The 16,151-nt window shown below is 58.2% G+C and overlaps 6 protein-coding genes across 6 annotated transcripts; 2 read left to right on the forward strand and 4 right to left on the reverse strand.

The window, feature by feature from the left end:
- Nucleotides 1-3,279: 3,279 nt before the first annotated feature.
- Nucleotides 3,280-3,847, reverse strand: D7B24_002438 (uncharacterized protein; the record flags this gene model as incomplete). Its single annotated transcript, XM_028636646.1, has 2 exons — nucleotides 3,280-3,626; nucleotides 3,697-3,847. 2 exons carry the CDS (start codon nucleotides 3,845-3,847, stop codon nucleotides 3,280-3,282), a joined length of 498 nt encoding a protein of 165 aa, XP_028497592.1.
- A 707-nt stretch (nucleotides 3,848-4,554) lies between these two features.
- Nucleotides 4,555-5,468, forward strand: DID2 (Vacuolar-sorting protein SNF7; the record flags this gene model as incomplete). The annotated part of the gene is made up of 4 exons (XM_028636647.1): nucleotides 4,555-4,605; nucleotides 4,696-4,773; nucleotides 4,871-5,086; nucleotides 5,196-5,468. 4 exons carry the CDS (start codon nucleotides 4,555-4,557, stop codon nucleotides 5,466-5,468), a joined length of 618 nt encoding a protein of 205 aa, XP_028497593.1.
- Nucleotides 5,469-5,858: 390 nt separating this feature from the next.
- D7B24_002440 (uncharacterized protein) lies at nucleotides 5,859-9,818 on the reverse strand (the record flags this gene model as incomplete). Its single annotated transcript, XM_028636648.1, has 3 exons — nucleotides 5,859-6,539; nucleotides 6,595-9,568; nucleotides 9,622-9,818. 3 exons carry the CDS (start codon nucleotides 9,816-9,818, stop codon nucleotides 5,859-5,861), a joined length of 3,852 nt encoding a protein of 1,283 aa, XP_028497594.1.
- Nucleotides 9,819-10,575: 757 nt separating this feature from the next.
- PDB1 (pyruvate dehydrogenase E1, beta subunit) lies at nucleotides 10,576-11,881 on the reverse strand (the record flags this gene model as incomplete). Its single annotated transcript, XM_028636649.1, has 2 exons — nucleotides 10,576-11,334; nucleotides 11,504-11,881. 2 exons carry the CDS (start codon nucleotides 11,879-11,881, stop codon nucleotides 10,576-10,578), a joined length of 1,137 nt encoding a protein of 378 aa, XP_028497595.1.
- A 940-nt stretch (nucleotides 11,882-12,821) lies between these two features.
- ERG6 (Delta(24)-sterol C-methyltransferase) lies at nucleotides 12,822-14,150 on the reverse strand (the record flags this gene model as incomplete). The annotated part of the gene is made up of 4 exons (XM_028636650.1): nucleotides 12,822-13,397; nucleotides 13,464-13,785; nucleotides 13,847-13,881; nucleotides 13,938-14,150. 4 exons carry the CDS (start codon nucleotides 14,148-14,150, stop codon nucleotides 12,822-12,824), a joined length of 1,146 nt encoding a protein of 381 aa, XP_028497596.1.
- A 744-nt stretch (nucleotides 14,151-14,894) lies between these two features.
- Nucleotides 14,895-16,097, forward strand: SLT11 (Pre-mRNA-splicing factor slt11; the record flags this gene model as incomplete). Its single annotated transcript, XM_028636651.1, has 2 exons — nucleotides 14,895-15,032; nucleotides 15,090-16,097. The coding sequence occupies 2 exons, from the start codon at nucleotides 14,895-14,897 to the stop codon at nucleotides 16,095-16,097; spliced, it is 1,146 nt and encodes a 381-aa protein (XP_028497597.1).
- Between the last annotated feature and the right edge of the window lie 54 nt (nucleotides 16,098-16,151).

Here is a 16,151-nt window from a genome sequence, read left to right on the forward strand (position 1 = left end):
GATGATCTCCAGGGTCCTTCACGTGCGAGATTGACTCGCAATCTGGCGAGCCTCCTTACTGATCTGGGCGAAATAACGCGTGAGTTTGCGTTGTCTCGCCTTTTTCGTATCAGTTCATGGGCTCCGTCCTCTCAGGTGTCTGCGGTATGCCTAGCAGGAGAACTCTATCAGGGTGGGATCCTGAATAGGTAGGTAGGTACCTTACTTAGGCACCTAGGTAGGTAGGTACGGTATCATGCTAAGGTTCTAAGGTTCTGGAGGCACTTGAACAGACCTAGCTGGGAGCCACGGCTTTGTGGTTTGGCTGGTTGCGCCAGAGCGGGTACGGAACGCGCCAGTGGCTCAGGGACCCAGCGCTGAACTGCACGTCAGCCATGACCTCAGCCATCTCAGCTGTCGGTGGTGAGCAGTCAGCCAGCCTGGAAGCCGCTAGCAGCAGCAGCAGCAGCAGCAGCAGCAGCAGCCAAGTTGCCTACCTACCTACCTACCTTAGGTACCTGAGGCACCTTAGTAGGTACCTAGGGCTCCAGGTTCCAAAGGATTCCACTCCCGCCATCAACCTGCTCGAACAGCGCATAGGTGCCGTCCACACCCCGATCGTCGCCCGCTCGAGTTTTAAAAAAGGAACTGACATGACGGCTTTCATGCGTCCCCTTCCAACGTGCGTTTGCCCGTTTCACCAGACTGAGACGGTCGTGTGGGCTTGACTCTTGTCATCCCGTCCTCACAAAGACGCGTCGTCAAAGTGCCCCCCCCCCCCCCTTCCCCTTTCACAAGAAGGTTTGTTCTACCTCGAACCTTCGTTGGGGGCAAAGGAATATTGCCCATCAAACCACTTAATCAAATCAACCTTTCTTCGCATCGCCGCCGAGGCCGAAGGCAGCGGAAATGACCGTTTGTCGCCCCGAGGGTGCCTTCACAACTGACGCGGTGGGCCTATGGATCCATCGATCCGTGGATCCATGGATCTCCATAGAAGTCGATGGCCCCCTATTTTTCTTGTGTGTCTCTATTTAGGCACGAATACGGAATCTGGCCAGTGGAGCACCATCTGCACCATCGCGCCATCGTATAGCGAGTTGGGCGGGTCCCTTTCGCTCGAGAGCAAAGGTTATGTCGCCGTGTAACCTATCCCGATACCACGACGTCTTACGCAACCTGCCCCGTCTTCGTTCCTTGTTCGCGTCCATCAAACCATTCATCCTTCCTCCACGCCAGGCCGTTACCCTACCTTGGCCACGCATGGCCTGAGTTTGGAGGCTTGCTGGCGGACGCCAGACGGGAGACGACAAACGGACGGCATGCTATCTTGCGCCGCTCCCCTCCCAAGTGACCCGCTGTCAGCACACGCCACACACTCTCCGTGTTTCCTTGAATCGTCGATAGTCGAATCGACGGGCCCAAGAGCGCCATGTCTTTTTTCGTGACCACCGTCATTCCTTTGGCTTCCTTCCGCTGCGCCTGTTCCTCTGGACTGCATCATGACGCAACTCGGCGGATCCGCCAGCTTCTCCCCCGCCCACCGGCGGCCCTGACAAGAGCCCACCACTTCTGGTCGGCTCTGTTGAAGCTGACCCTCTCTGGTCAGTGGCCCCCGCTCCTCCTCCCTCGCTTGCCATCACGTATCACGTACGTCCAGCAAAATAAGGCCTCTCTCCTGTTCGCCGGTACCCAAACTACCCCCCTCTCCCCCCCCAATGCGGCCGTTCAGTGCATCGACTGGGCGTTGCCGATGAGCCGCCGATGGCGTGAGCATCTTGTGTGCATCTCTCTCTCTCTTTTCGAGGTTGATCACTGCCTGTGCAACGTGGGGGCTGATCCATTTCCTTCTTTTATTTTCGGCTTGATGTGATTTGGGGCTGGGCACTATTTATTTCTTGTGCTTCGCTTACATGTACACTACGTAGGACGAGTTTTGGAACATTGCATTGCCTCATCCAATAGCGCCCTGCGATCGGCAAACGCCTGGTCACAGACAATATTCTTTCGTGCTCGCCCCTGAAGTTTCCTCAAGGGGAGAAATGTATGCCCTCTGTCTGAGGAGCGAGAAAGGCAGCTCGGCGCAACGCGCAGGCAGTCCGACGAGGAGGCTGGCTGCTGAGCGAGGAGGAGGCAGGCAAAATGGCGAGTGGGCTTTGTCCACGTCGGACTATCTCATTCCATTTCCTTCCTCCCTGCTTCCTATCCGTGCTCCCTGCGATCAACGCCTCGCCCCCGTTGCTTCATCCTCGACCTTCCCCTTCTTTCCCCTCATTCCCCTTGCGGCAGAAGGGCCGCTGCAAGTGCAGTGCAGTGCAGATGGACGGCGCCTCTCGGCCGCTTGGATTTGGATGTGTGGGTGGAGGGCATTTCAAGGGGGGCCGACAGACCAGGGCAGGGCACGCCACCAGGGAGGAGGGAGAGAGAAAGGGGAGAAGGGGAGAAGAAGGGGGGGGAGGCGAAGAGGGGAGCCTCATCTTCCGTCTTCCGTCCCCGCATTCCCCGCGAAAGGAAGCGAAGACCAGGCCCAGATAGGCCTCCCCATATCCTCCCAATCTGATGCGGCGGGTCAATGAAGGGCGACGGGGAAATCACCCTGGACTCCCTCCGTACCACACCTTCGACTCACACATGCACTCTTTCACTCCCCCCTTCCCCTTCGCACATCGGCTCGGCAATGGAGCCACCCTTCTCCGCATTCATGCAATCTCCCATTTGACAAGTACTGCCAGGCCCAGGGGCCATGGCCCTCCATGCCGCCCCGGAGGGCCGTTGCCGTCGCTTCGCGGGATGAGACGAGCGCCAGGCGAGACGAGACGAACGACCTATGCGCCTTCAACGAACTGGGTCACGGAGTAAAACGCGGGGTGAGCTAGGTGCTCTTTACTCTTTCAGACTACCGATGGGCCACGTGAGGTTCCACAATCGCTCTTTTCCCCCTTCCAACCTTTGGCGGAGATGGCTGCCGACGACCGAGTGTTCAAAGACTTGGCTCGTCGAAAGCCCCTCCTCCGACTCATCTCATGCAGGCTGCTCTCCGCTCGATCCACAGCGGGGAGGGCAGAATACAAAACTTGAGATTGCTGCGTCTGAGCTGCCTACAAGCGATGAGGGGACCACGCGGGCGAGTTGTGATGCGCTGTACTCAACCCGGTAGTAGGCAGGGCCATGTGACAACTGGATTCGGCTGAGGCCTGACACTCCCGCCCTCGCCAATCTCGGTATCGCCCTCGTGGCACACCGCGCCCGTTCCATTGCCAGCCGTCGTCCCCAGGTGACCCAATGTCCATCTTTCGTGGACTACACGACGGGGTCGAAATTGCCGTTCCGCCCCTTGACGATGCCCTCGATCTCCGAGGTCACCCACCCACCGTAAAAGTCACCCGGCTGCGCCTCGACGAGCTCCCCATCGACGAAACAGTCCCAGGGCCCCGCGTAGAGCGAGAGGTAGCACCGAATCGGCTCGAAACCCCGCGTCGGGCTGTCGTAGGACCAGATGCGGTTCGAGACGGTCTCGCCCGTGCCGGGGGCTGCGATGGTGTAGTAGGTTGCCGCGCCCTTCCACTCGCAGTAGGTGCTCCGCCGGGTCTTGGCGAGGCTGACCTTCATCGCGTCGGGTGGGATGTAGTAGGCTGTCAGATATGAGTCTGTGTCTCTACAAAGTCTTGAATAGCACGTCAAAGTGGAAAGACGAAGCTAGGGAACGGCGCAACGAACTAGGCGGGTGGTGCGTCTCAAGCACCCAGTAGGCGTCTTTGGTGTCTGCTATCACAGTCCCTTTCCATTTGATTTGAATGTGCCGCGATATCTTCTCGAGGAGGGGCGGCCGGGGAAAGGTCTGGACGTTGAGTCTAGCTCGGGCTGCCATTATTCCGTCTATCTCGGAGATAGGGGGGAATATGTCTTATGTTATGTCAAAAAGTATGAAGCAGGACGTGATTGACAGATGTTTGCGTATTCGGTGGTCTTGGAATTCAACACAGATGCTTGAAAGACAAATCGAGACTCCTGTTATATATACAGGCTGGGACACTGTATCGCCGACTTGAGCATCGGTGTCTCTGAATCCATGAGATCATGACATGAGGCTCAATCAATGTCTCGTGACCGTCAGGTACAGTATGCTGGACCCTGAAGGGCACACCCGCCTTGAGGAACAGCCAGGCGTGGCTCGTAATGTGGCTGACCAGCCACAAATTTGCGTCATACAGTGGCTTGCCCAGTTGGCGGGGTCTAACGGCCTGCCAGACGGCCTGATCAGACTGTCAGGGGACTGCCGCCAGCTGAACGATGCTCCGCCCCCGCGAGGCTCCCACCCGTCATGTGGTGCGAGAACCGGCCGACGAGGCCAAGACTCTTAAGTATCTCTTACGCTCTATCAGACGCAGAACTCCGACCCATCGCCACCTCGATTCGATTTCGTCTCTCTCTCGTGAACCCCTTGCGATCTCGAGACTTTGAGCGTTCGACACTTATCCAATCGCGAAGACGGGACCATCGCTTTCTCCCAAGCAGTCACTGCCACCTTGTGTCGCACTTCCCCGCTATAAGCGTCTCAACCGCACCACGCCCGTCATGAACAACCGACAGCTCGGTCGCGACATGCAGGTCGAGTTCCAGGCCAGGGTACGTCTTCTCCTTTCCGAGCACGCTCGGCGGGCTCGCAAAGCAGGAGTCTCGTATCGCTCGTCACCCAACGCTGACGCCCGCTCCTAGTTCCAAGCGAAGCAGGCCAGGAGAGAGGCCCAAAAGGCTGCCAAGCAGGATCCCATCCTGAAGAAGCAGATCCAAGACGTACGTCTCCAAACTTCCCAGCGGCGCACGCTGTACCCGACGCCCAGGCCACGCGCATGTGCATTGCGACGGCAGCGCTGACAGACACCACGTGCAGCTCCTCAAGAACGGCGAGACCCAAAAGGCCTACCAGAAGGCCAAGATGCTCCTGTCCAAGCAGGCCCTCGCCCAGCAGATGGACCAGATGGCCGATATGGCCGAGCTCTCGGCCGCCCAGATCCAGGCCAACAACTCGATGAACCGCATGACGCACATGATGGGCCAGTCCTCGCGGACCATGTCCGTCGCGCAGAGGAACATGAACCCAGAGAAGGTGAGCCGCCCGCTGCCTGCCCTGCCCACCTGCCGCCGGCCTGCCGCCGGCCTGCCTACGTATTTTACGCTGCATTGGTGCTCCCGCCCGCTGACCATCTTACTCGCAGACCCTCGTCACCCTCGAGCAGTTCAAGCAGCAGAACGAAGAGTACGCCATGTCCAACGGCATCTACCAGGACGCCATCACCCAGTCCACGAGCACCCAGGTGTCCGAGGACGCCGTCCACGAGCTCCTCGGCAAGCTCGCCGACGACGCCGGCGTGCAGCTGAGCCAGCAGCTCGAGAGCGCCACCCCGGCCAAGGAGGAGCCCGCGCGCGAGGAGCCCACCGCCGAGGAGGAGGATGCCCTGCAGCAGAGGCTGCGCGCTCTGCGTGCGTAGACGCCGGCTGTGCCTGAACTCGGGAGGTTGGAACACACACTCAAGAAGGAATGGGGATCTCTTTTCTGGCGTTACATGGGCACGAGGAACGAATCATGGATTGCAGGCAGATACGACGAGAGGGGAAGCAGAGGGACTTGAACTACATCTATCGTTAATACCAGACTGACTGAAGCTGGCTTGCTGATGGCCGCCGTTACCTCTCCACTTGTGAGGAATGGGCAATATGCGTAAACAAGTTTCTAGACATAGAGTTTCACAAACGTGACGGACAAAGGATGAAACCCGAACAATCAATGAAAAGTCTTCAGCATGTATCCATGATCAATCATCATCATCTACAATCCAATGCCGCCATCCGCCCCTGTGCCCCTTTTCCAAACAGCCTCTCTACATGTAAAGACTTGCCACGGCCGTAATGTCTCGCTTGATCATCTCCTGCGCCGCCTGCATCTTCTGGTAGAGCTCAGGGTCGCCAATGATCCTAGCCGCGTTCTTGACCTCGCGGCACGTCTCGTCAAGCCGGGTGATGGTCCTGACAATCGTGCCTTCGAGCACATCGGTCAGGTCGGTGATGTTCTTGAAGCTCATGCCACGGGCCCACTCATACACAACCTCCATTAGGCCGAAACGCGGCCGTGACGTAAAATCGTTCGAGTCGTCCGTCGACTGGATGACCTGATGGATCGTCTGGACGTTGTTGATCTTCTCGCTAATGTCGATGATGGTCTGCTTGCCCCTCTCTAGGTTGCCCGTCAACGTCGGCTCGCTGTCCGTCTTCTCCTGGAACACAAACGCCGAAAGAAGCGCGGCGATTTCGGCCGGCTCGTAGTCCGCGAGCACGTTGTCAAGGATGAGCTCCGTGAGCACCAATTCATCGCCCGAATGAATTTCACAAGCCACCTTGCCCTTCAGCAGGATGCGAGCGCTGTCGTCAATGAACTGCAGCTCCTTGAGGACGAGGACGCGCTGCTCGTAGTCGGGAAGCAGCTGAAGGTTCTGGTTGGACAGCGACAGCTGCAACTGGGCGATATGGTCCTTGATAAGCCACTGGTCGTGACACATGGCGAACTACATAAGTGTTAGCGGCAAAGGAAAAAGGGCCGAAGGCATCATTATCACGTACGTGCTTGACAAAGTTATCGCACTCCAGCGCAGGCGAATGGGAAGCAGTGCGAACAGCCTCCTGACGCTTCTCGATGATCTCCTGGAGTGCAAGATTCCTAATCTTGGCAAGATCGACCTCGTCCCAAAGATCGTCCCAGCCCCTGCAAAGAGCGTGCAGCCTGCCCTTTGCCTTTTGGTACTCTTCACCTCCCTGGAAGATATCGGGCACGATGCCCTTGGTGGTGTAACGAGTCAGACACTCCACGTCGGCAATAGGAACGTGAAGAGTCTTGACCTGTATCTGCTTCTTGTGCTGTGGAAGAGGAGTGAGGTATTTGCGGAAGGCCGGGATGAAGGGCAACAGGTCTGTCGAGTCGCGAGTCTCGCGGAGTGTTCGGAGCTCACAGACGTGAAGTGTTGCGCCACTGGAGGAGCCCTTAACACTTGCACCGTCGGCAAGGAGGATGCCCGGGGTGCGAACACCATCCTTGTTGTAGACGATCAGGCGTGCCTGGCTAAACATCTTGCGACCAATAGGCAGCTTGACCAGTGCGGAGTAAAGACTTGTGGTGAGCTCTTTGAAGTCCTGGGATGCCTGATGGCACACGTCCATGACCTTATCCTTGTCACAAGTGTCACAAGAATCACGCTTGACCTTCGCCAAGTCGGCCTCAGAGACCTTGACTGCCTTCTCATGCTCGGGAAGCAACTGCTGCGTCGCGTGTTCCGAGAAACTGCGTTTGATCATCTCCTCGATCTTGAGGGCCTCCACTCGCAGCAGGTTGAGTATCATGTTATAAGTTAGACGGAATTGAGAGCGCAGCTTAGACGCCTCACCCAGAATCATCTTCTGTAGCTCAACCACGGGAGGTACCTCGTCGGAGGTTCCCGGCGGCACAATGATAACCGAGCCGACGGGGTCAAGACCTCGGCGTCCAGCTCGACCGGCCATCTGCGTGTACTCACCGGGGAGGAGATTGCGGAACGAGTGTCCATCGTGCTTGCGGTAGCCGGAGAAAACGACAGTCCTCGTTGGCAAGTTGAGACCCATGGCAAAAGTCTCCGTGGCGAAGAGAACCTTGACCAGGGTCTGAGCGAACAGAATCTCGACAACCTCCTTAACAATGGGAAGCAGACCACCATGATGGACAGCGATGCCACGAGATAGAAGCTCGCGAAGCCGGATGATTTGTGGTAGTTGACGATCCTCCGGCTTCAGCCGAGCAACTGACTTCTCGATCGTCATGTGGATGGCGCTTTTCTCGGATGCTGTACAGAAATCCTGGTTGCTGAGCGCATCAGCATTCTGCTCGCACCGCTTCTTTGAGAAGACGAAGATACAAGCGGGCAGCAGCGTGTTCTTCTTGAGGAACTGGACGAGGTGAACCCAGATGTTCTTGTCTTGAGCGGCAGATGCGAATCCACTTCGTCCACCACGGCCCATGTGCCCTGGTGCATGGCTCGCACGGGGAGGACCACCGCGACCTCTCTGCTGACCGCCGCCTCCGCCTCGCTGACCGCCGCCGCCCCTCTGGCCGCCGCGCTGAGGCCCGCCGCGCTGACCCCCTCTCTGTCCTCCTCTTGGCGGACCACCGCCGCGAGCGTTGCCGCTGCTCTCGATCTGCTTGGGCTTCTCCTTGCCTTGCAGAGCAGCATTGGCGTCCTTCCAGCCCTTTTCGCTGAACTTTTTGTCGGCCGTGACGATCTTGTGGATGTCTTTGCCGGCCCATAGGTAGTGTTCCAGGGGTACTGGCCGTTTCGGTGTTGAGATGACATAGATATCCTTCTGCTTCGTTCGGCCCACCCAAGAGGCAAACTCGTGCGTGTTGGGAACAGTAGCTGACAGCAAAATGAGGGACACATGTTCCGGGAGCATGATGATGACTTCCTCCCACACGACGCCACGTTCGAGATCGTTGACATAGTGGACTTCGTCGAAAATGACAAACTCGACGTCTCGGATGAGATCTGCGCCACGGTACAGCATGGAGCGAAGAATCTCAGTCGTCATGATGAGACAGCTGGCTTCAGGGTTAATCTGAACATCGCCCGTGAGAATGCCAACCTCGTCGAACTCCTGCCGGAAATCACGGAATTTCTGGTTACTCAACGCTTTGATGGGCGATGTGTAGATGGCCTTGGTCATGTGCCGAGCAGCCAAGGCTATGGCGTACTCGGCAACCACCGTCTTGCCTGCCGACGTGTGGGCGGCCACGAAGACAGAGTCACCATTCTCGAGGTGGTAGATGGCCTCCTTTTGGAACGTGTCAAGCTCAAACGGCCAGTCCCTCGCCATGTCGGGCACCAGCTCTCTAAAGTTGGTTATATCCCTGTTGATGTCGACCATGTGCGCCCATTCGCGTCCAGCCTTTCGCGCGCTGGACGCCGCGAGTGTGCCGTGTGGTTCGAGTGCAGGAAACTCGACCGGCAAGATGGCATCGATGTCTTCGCTATCGTCCTCCTCAAGGGTGTCAGCGTCGTCTCCATCGGCCCTGGCGGCCGTCTCCTCATTCTGCGCGTCAGGCGCCTGCTCAGGCTCCTCATCGAGCTCCTGCTCGACAGCCTTGGCCTCGTCCTGGTCATTCTTCTTGCTGGAAAAGTTGATACCGCGGCTGAGACCGGGGGCAACCTCGAGAAGGCTGCCGTCGACACCGAGCTTGATGACCCTCTCGAGCTTGTTCGAGGACCCGGCGTCGACGCCGCTCGTGCGGTGCAGCTGGTCCTCGAGCGCTGCAGCCGACTCGACGCCCTCGAGGCCGCCGGGCGCAAAGGGAAAGAAGCCAGCGGCGCCGCGCACGAACTCGGCCCTGCTGGCGGGTTTCCGGGAGAACGAGGTCGAGTTCTTGGCCGTGGCACTGTTGGCAGGGACTGTGACGTTCTTGTAGCCGGTGACCCTGCCCTCGAGGCCGTGACGCTGGAACCGGGTCACGGTGCGAGTCTGCGGCGGAGCAAGCCTGAAGAGTTCCGTGTAGTCGACAGGACAGTCCCAGCGTCTGGTTCACGTGTCAGCGGGGTATTCTTGGTGGCCGGTGCAAATGCGACATACTGCTGGAGCCGGTTGAGCCAGTCATTGGAGAAGGAGGTGGATGGCGAGAGGAAGTCCTTCTCCAGACTGCTTTTCAGCTCTGACGACTGCTGCCTCACACGCTTTCGGGGACGTTGCTCAAATAGAATGTCGTCGATATTGACGTCTTTCTCGTCGAGGCGGAGACCTTGTATGGCCTCGGCCAAGTCTGTCGTCATGGTTGGCGAGACTCTCCAAGCTCAAGATGCTGGATGGGGCTCAGCGGTTTGACGGTCAGAGTGGTATTTGAGCGTTGAGTGTTGATGAGGCTCGAGGCGTGACCTGAGCTTGAAATCGATGATGGGGCCAGCAGGCAAGAGGAGGGGACCAGAGTGAGGTGGTGGTGGGTGGTGCCCTGATCCAATGACGTGGTGTCGCTTCCGACCAGCAGCTCATCAGGGCCTGCTCAGTGGCCGAACGCGCTATCATCCCCACTGTAGCTCTGCTCTACAACCATTTGCTATGCCAGCCTTGCCAGTGCACCCAGCTTCGGACATCTGACCTGAGCCTCAATGTCGATGCGTTGATCCAAACATTGCCATTCCTCTACGAGAACACCAGACACATAACAGCGCACAGTTCACAAGCGAGAACCTTCCACACGGCGGAAAAAATATAACATAGCAAAGCCATATTCTAATAGACTCAAGCAAAAAGGACTGCAGGTCACTCCCCGCTGCGTGGAAGCCCGGGCTATTCCTCATGGTATGGGATGTGTGTATATGACATTGCAGCATACAAGTACAATTTTCCGCCCGAGTCCAACGGCGCGTCAACGGCCCATTATCGAAGTAGTGCTGCTCGGATGGTCAGGAAAACCTCAATTCCAAGGCTCCCAAAATACGCCAGCGACTCTTCTTCCCAAGCCATCTACTCCTCTCTTTCTCTTTGCGCCTCTCTCGCCCTCTCCCCATTCCACGTGCATTCACCTCCTTCTTACAGCTTGAGCATCTTGGCGATGTAGTCCTCGATCAGGGGCTCGGTGGGGAAGGACATCTCCTCGAGACCCTGGGCGTAGGGCGTGGGGACCTCAGCACCGGTGACACGCTGAGCGGGGGCGTGGAGGTAGTCAAAGGCGTACTCCATGGTGAGGGCGAGAATCTCGGAGCCGACGCCGAAGGCGGGGTAGCCGGACTCGACGCACAGCAGGCGGCCCGTCTTCTTGACCGACTTGACAATCGACTCAATGTCGAGGGGCTTGACGGAGCGCAGGTTGATGACCTCGCACTCGGCGCCGTACTTCTTCTTGATGTTCTCGGCGGCGACGAGCGACTGGCCGACGCAGCGGGACAGGGTGACGATGGTCAGGTCAGAGCCGGCACGCTCAATCTTGGCCTTGCCGAAGGGGATGACAAAGTCGTCCTTCTGGGCGGCCTCGGACATGGGGAAGGTCTGGCCGTACAGCAGCTCGTTCTCGAGAACGACAACGGGGTTGGGGTCGCGGATGGCGGCCTTCATGAGGCCCTTGGCGTCCTCGGCGCTCCAGGGGGAGACAACCTTGAGGCCGGGAATGCTGCCGTACCACGCAGAGTAGTCCTGCGAGTGCTGCGCACCGACACCGGCGGCGAAGCCGTTGGGGCCGCGGAAGGTGATGTTGCAGGGCTGAATGCCACCGGACATGTAGAGTGTCTTGGCCGCAGAGTTGACAATCTGGTCAATGGCCTGCATGGCAAAGTTGAAGGTCATGAACTCGCACTATAGAAAGACATGGTCAGCAGGCGGACAAAAGCAAGTGCGCAATTCGCGGCGCGGACCATCGAACCCGCCACCGTGTTCCAGCTCGAGCCGGCACAACACACAGGCTGTGTTCGACAGATGGGCTGCCGCATCATGGCAATTCTTCCGGGGTAGAGTCAATGCTTACCACAGGGTGCAGGCCGCTGAGGGCGGCACCAACGGCGAGACCGCAGAAGCCGGACTCCGTGATCGGCGTGTCGATGACCCTCTTGTCGCCGAAGCGGTCCAGGAGGCCCTTGGTGACCTTGTAGGCGCCGTTGTACTGTGCGACCTCCTCTCCGAGGACGAAGACCTTCTCGTTGGACTCGAGCTCCTCCGCGAGGGCCTCGTTGAGGGCCTCACGGACAGTGTAGTCCTTGCTGCCCTTGGCGTCGGCATACGTCCTCGTCTGGGCGGCGAAAGAGGGGAATCGAGCGGCGGCAGAGAGCTGGAAGGCAGAAGGACGAAGGGCGGCGGCCCTGGTAGAGGCGGCCAGGCGGGTGGCGGGACGGAGAAGTCGGGACATCTTGAATCGAGCTTCGGGGGGGGTTGCGTGGTTGCTGTGCGAATTGACTTTAGCGGCAGCCGCGGAATCTCGAGGGCAAGCACGAGATGGGAAGGAAGATGATGCGAATGATGGAATTGAAAGCCCCAAGGGTGGAACACAGACACCGGCCGACGACGAGAGGATGAAAGGTCCAAAGGGGGGTGGAGGGGGTCGGGTTGGATTGCGGAAGGGTAGAGGTCGAGACGAGAATGGAGCTGTCGAGGGAATTTCGGAGGCGGTCCTTCTCGCAGCGAGAGCAGCTTTTTTTGCTTAGCTTTCCGGGTCGTCCCCAACTTTTTCGACGCAGCGACAGTCCGTTGAATTGCAGCGGACCTCTCAGCGCCTGCACGCACCAGCTTCCAGCGCCTGGGCTGGCTTCGTTGGGGGAGACAGGGAGGCCGGGGGCCGCGATCTAGTCCTAATGAGGCAAGGCGCTATCCGATTCCCATCGTCTTATGTAAGGCGGGACACGGGCAATCCAACCGTCGACACCCGTTTGTCTCCGATTGCGCCCGTCGGTCTCCGCTCACTGTGTCAACATTGGCTGCCCTGGTTGGCCTGCCATGCACTCCTGCGCCCCCCTGAGCACAGCATCAGCAGCAAGTGCCTCACTACAGATACTGTTCTGGTGTGCATGTATGACACGAATGGGACGTGATCACGACGATTGAAATAAACACAACTGTTCAAACATGTATTGTCGAATCTATGATACAATGAAAAAATAGTCCAGAACCCCCTCTTTTTCTTTTGCGAGGCAGACGTGTGGGTTGGACATGAGATTAAACCATATAGTCAAGTGCGCCGAGCCTCTCGCTCACGCTGCTGCCCCTCATGTTTAATGCCACTTCCTTATGCATTATCATCATCAAAAAAAGCCCCAACTCCTGCTCCTTCGCTCGCATGGCGATGAGCTGATTTAGTTCTCAGGCTTCTTCGCAACCATGAGGTACATGGGCGTGAAGAGGTGCTTCTTGCCACCAGCGGCCAGGCAGTCGGCTGCCAGGCCCAGGCTGTCCGCCGTCTTCTTGGTGCCAGCAGGCGCCAGCTTGATCATCTCGAGCAAGCCAGCCGTGTTGTGCGCAATGAAGCGACCCCACTTGGTCATGCGAGCAATCGTGAAGAAGTCAAAGGCGTACTGGAGGTAGGACAGGTCGCCGGCCATGGGCCACCACCAGGGGTACTCATCGTCGCCCGCCGCGAGATCCTCGTTCATGATCATCTCGAAACCAGCCGCCTTCATGGCAGCAAGGGCCTCATCGACCTTGCACATGTTGGCGATGCCGTCGCCCTGCTCAATGCCGAGACGGATCTCGCGGTGCTCGAGGTTGTCATTGTCGTACTCATCAGTCATGAGCCACTCGTACACGCCAAAGACACCGCCAGGCTTCAGGACACGGAAGATCTCGCTGTAGATGCCCTCGAGGGTGGGGGCGTGCACCGTCGCCTCAATGGCGTAGACGGCGTCGAAGGAGTTGTCAGGGAACGACATTTGCTGAAGAAGAGACGACGTTAGCACCGACTGAAGAGGAAATCAAGTAAGAATGAAATCTCGGCTTACCATGAAGTCACCCTTGACAAAGTCGAGCTGGCCGGAAAGGCCCTCCTTCGCGGCGTAGTGCGTGGCGCGGTCGATCTGGTAGTCGTTGTTGTTCAGGCCGGTAATGTGAGCGCCAGTGAATTTGGCAATCTCACGAGCAGGGCCACCAACACCGCATCCGACGTCGAGAACCTTCATGCCGCGCTTAATGTTGATGCAGTGAGCGAGGTAGTGCTCGTGACGGGCGATGGCCTGGTAGAAAGGCTCGCCCTTGGTGAAGCGGCAGAAGTGGAAGGACTGGCCCCAGCCGTACTCGTACAGGTCGGTCGCCAGGTTGTAGTAGCTGCGCGGAAACAAGTGTCAGACGGTTGCTGGCATGTGCACATGAACAGGCGAATACTCACTGTCTTGTCAGAGTCGCGTACTCGGCTTGACGGGCCTTTCTTCTCGTTAGTCTTTTGAAATGCGCCTCAGGGGTCCGAGGTCTCGACATACGGCCCTCTGCTCAGGGGTCTCGTCCTTGGCCGCCTGGTTGTCCCAGTGCTTGAAGTACTCGTCGACAGCGGCCTTCTTCGCGTCGCTGCCCTTGCTGAACATGGCGGCGATACCGCCCTTGGCCTGCGCAGACTTGCCGTGGAGCGCCTTGTTGAAGTCGGCATCGCGCTTGTGGTCCTCGCGCTCGAGGTTGTCAATAGTGGAAGGGGCCATGTTGAAGGTGGGGGGGGTATCGGTGAAAGCGGCTTGCAATGGCAAGTGTGTTGAACTAGAAGGAGACAAGAAGAAATTGAGACGCGGCTTGAATGGAGGTGGAGGAGGGGCAAAGGGGGAGATGGCGTGGTGAACCTTATGAAGGGACAGAGCTTTTATTTGAGATTAATGCTCTAGTACTAGGCGGCGTACTCAAATTTCGGGGAGCCGACTCTCAGGAGCCAAACGGGAAAATGTTCCCACCCGCAGCCAATCTGCCAATCTGGCAGTGGTATGTACATGAAGGCCGTGATTGGCCAATTGCGGGGGGCGCCTGATCGCTTGGGCAGGCGGTGAGGAGACCGCCTGTTCGGACAACGAAAAGGGGTCCTGGCACTCTACCAACGCGAATACGAATTCGAATGGGGGCCCTTGGGCTTGGGTATTGGTTGCATGTGATGATTGTGGCTGGCCGCGACGGCGCGCGCGAGGAAACACTTCTGAGTCAGCAAGACTGGATGCGCTCTCACGTGCTCAGCACTGATTAGATAGCGATCTGCAGCAGCTTGAGGGGCGATGTCAGGAAGGCTGATCCAAGAATTTCCAATCCGCATCAGGCTGCCTCACTTCACCAGCCACCTCAGTGACCTCACTCACTCATGCTGGTCGCATCACACGCCACGACAGTACCCGAACACCCGCGCGCACCTTCATCCTACCGTTTCACCTCTTCATAACCGTTGAACACACACGCACGCCAACGACATGCCGCCGCAAATCAAGCAGGACCTCAACCGCTCTGGTTGGGAGTCTACTGACTTTCCGTCCGTATGCGAAAGCTGCCTTCCCGACAACCCATATGTTAAGATGCTGAAGGAAGACTACGGCGCCGAGTGCAAACTTGTAGGTCAATATGCTGTCTTGACCCTGCTATCCTATTTACTGACCCTGCCATCGCAGTGTACGAGGCCCTTTACCGTCTTCAGCTGGAGCGCCGACCGCGCCCATGGTCGCAAGAAGAGGACGAACATCTGCTTGACGTGCGCACGACTCAAGAACTGCTGCCAGACATGCATGCTCGATCTCTCTTTCGGCCTTCCAATCGTCGTCCGAGACGCCGCCCTGAAAATGGTGGCACCAGGTCCCTCCTCCGACATCAACAGGGAGTACTTTGCGCAAAATAACGAGCAAGCAATCGAAGAGGGCCGCGCTGGCGTCGAAGAGTATGAGAAGACCGACGAAAAGGCGCGCGAGCTCCTGCGCCGACTAGCGACAAGCAAGCCGTACTTCAGGAAGGGCAAGGCCATCGAGGGTGCGGACACCGAGGGCCAAGGGGGGTCATCTAGAGGAGGAGACCCTGCAGTAGGTGCCGGCGTGGGCGGTGCTGGTCCGATTCGCACCCGAGACTCAAGAGCCGCGGCTGCGGCAGGTGCCCGGCCTGGAGGCAGAGCGAAACAGGCGTTTCCCAGTGCTGCGCAGCTGCCCCCCGGCCCTCAGGACTGGATGCCTCCTCAAGATAAGAACATCATGTCGCTGTTCGTCACGGGTGTCGAGGACGACTTGCCAGAACACAAGATCAGGGAATTCTTCAAGGCACATGGCAAGATCAAGAGTCTGATCTGTTCACACATGTCGCATTGCGCCTTTGTCAACTACGAAACGCGCGAGGGTGCCGAGAGGGCAGCAGCAGAGTGTAAGGGGCGCGCCGTCATAGCAGGTTGCCCGCTCAGGGTGCGCTGGGGTGTGCCCAAGGCCATCGGCACCATGGACAAGGAGCAGCGTGGACAGATGCTCAGGGATGGTCGCCAGATACAGGGAGGGGCGCGAAAGGGAGGGCAGCGGGGTGGCCAGAAGCAGCTTACGGGCGGCGGAGGCGCAGACGAGGGCGAGGGCAGCCACGCAGCAATCGCGGCGCCTCCTCCCGGAGCCGACGACGGGCCCCAGTATGCCAGTCTGGCGGGCGAGTAATCGGATGGTACAAAAATTGTAATTAACCGGTCACGGCGGAGTTTGGAGTTTGAG

Source organism: Verticillium nonalfalfae (assembly GCF_003724135.2).
Source record: "Verticillium nonalfalfae strain VnAa140/NRRL 66861 chromosome Unknown scaffold_16, whole genome shotgun sequence".
NCBI lineage: Eukaryota > Fungi > Ascomycota > Sordariomycetes > Glomerellales > Plectosphaerellaceae > Verticillium > Verticillium nonalfalfae.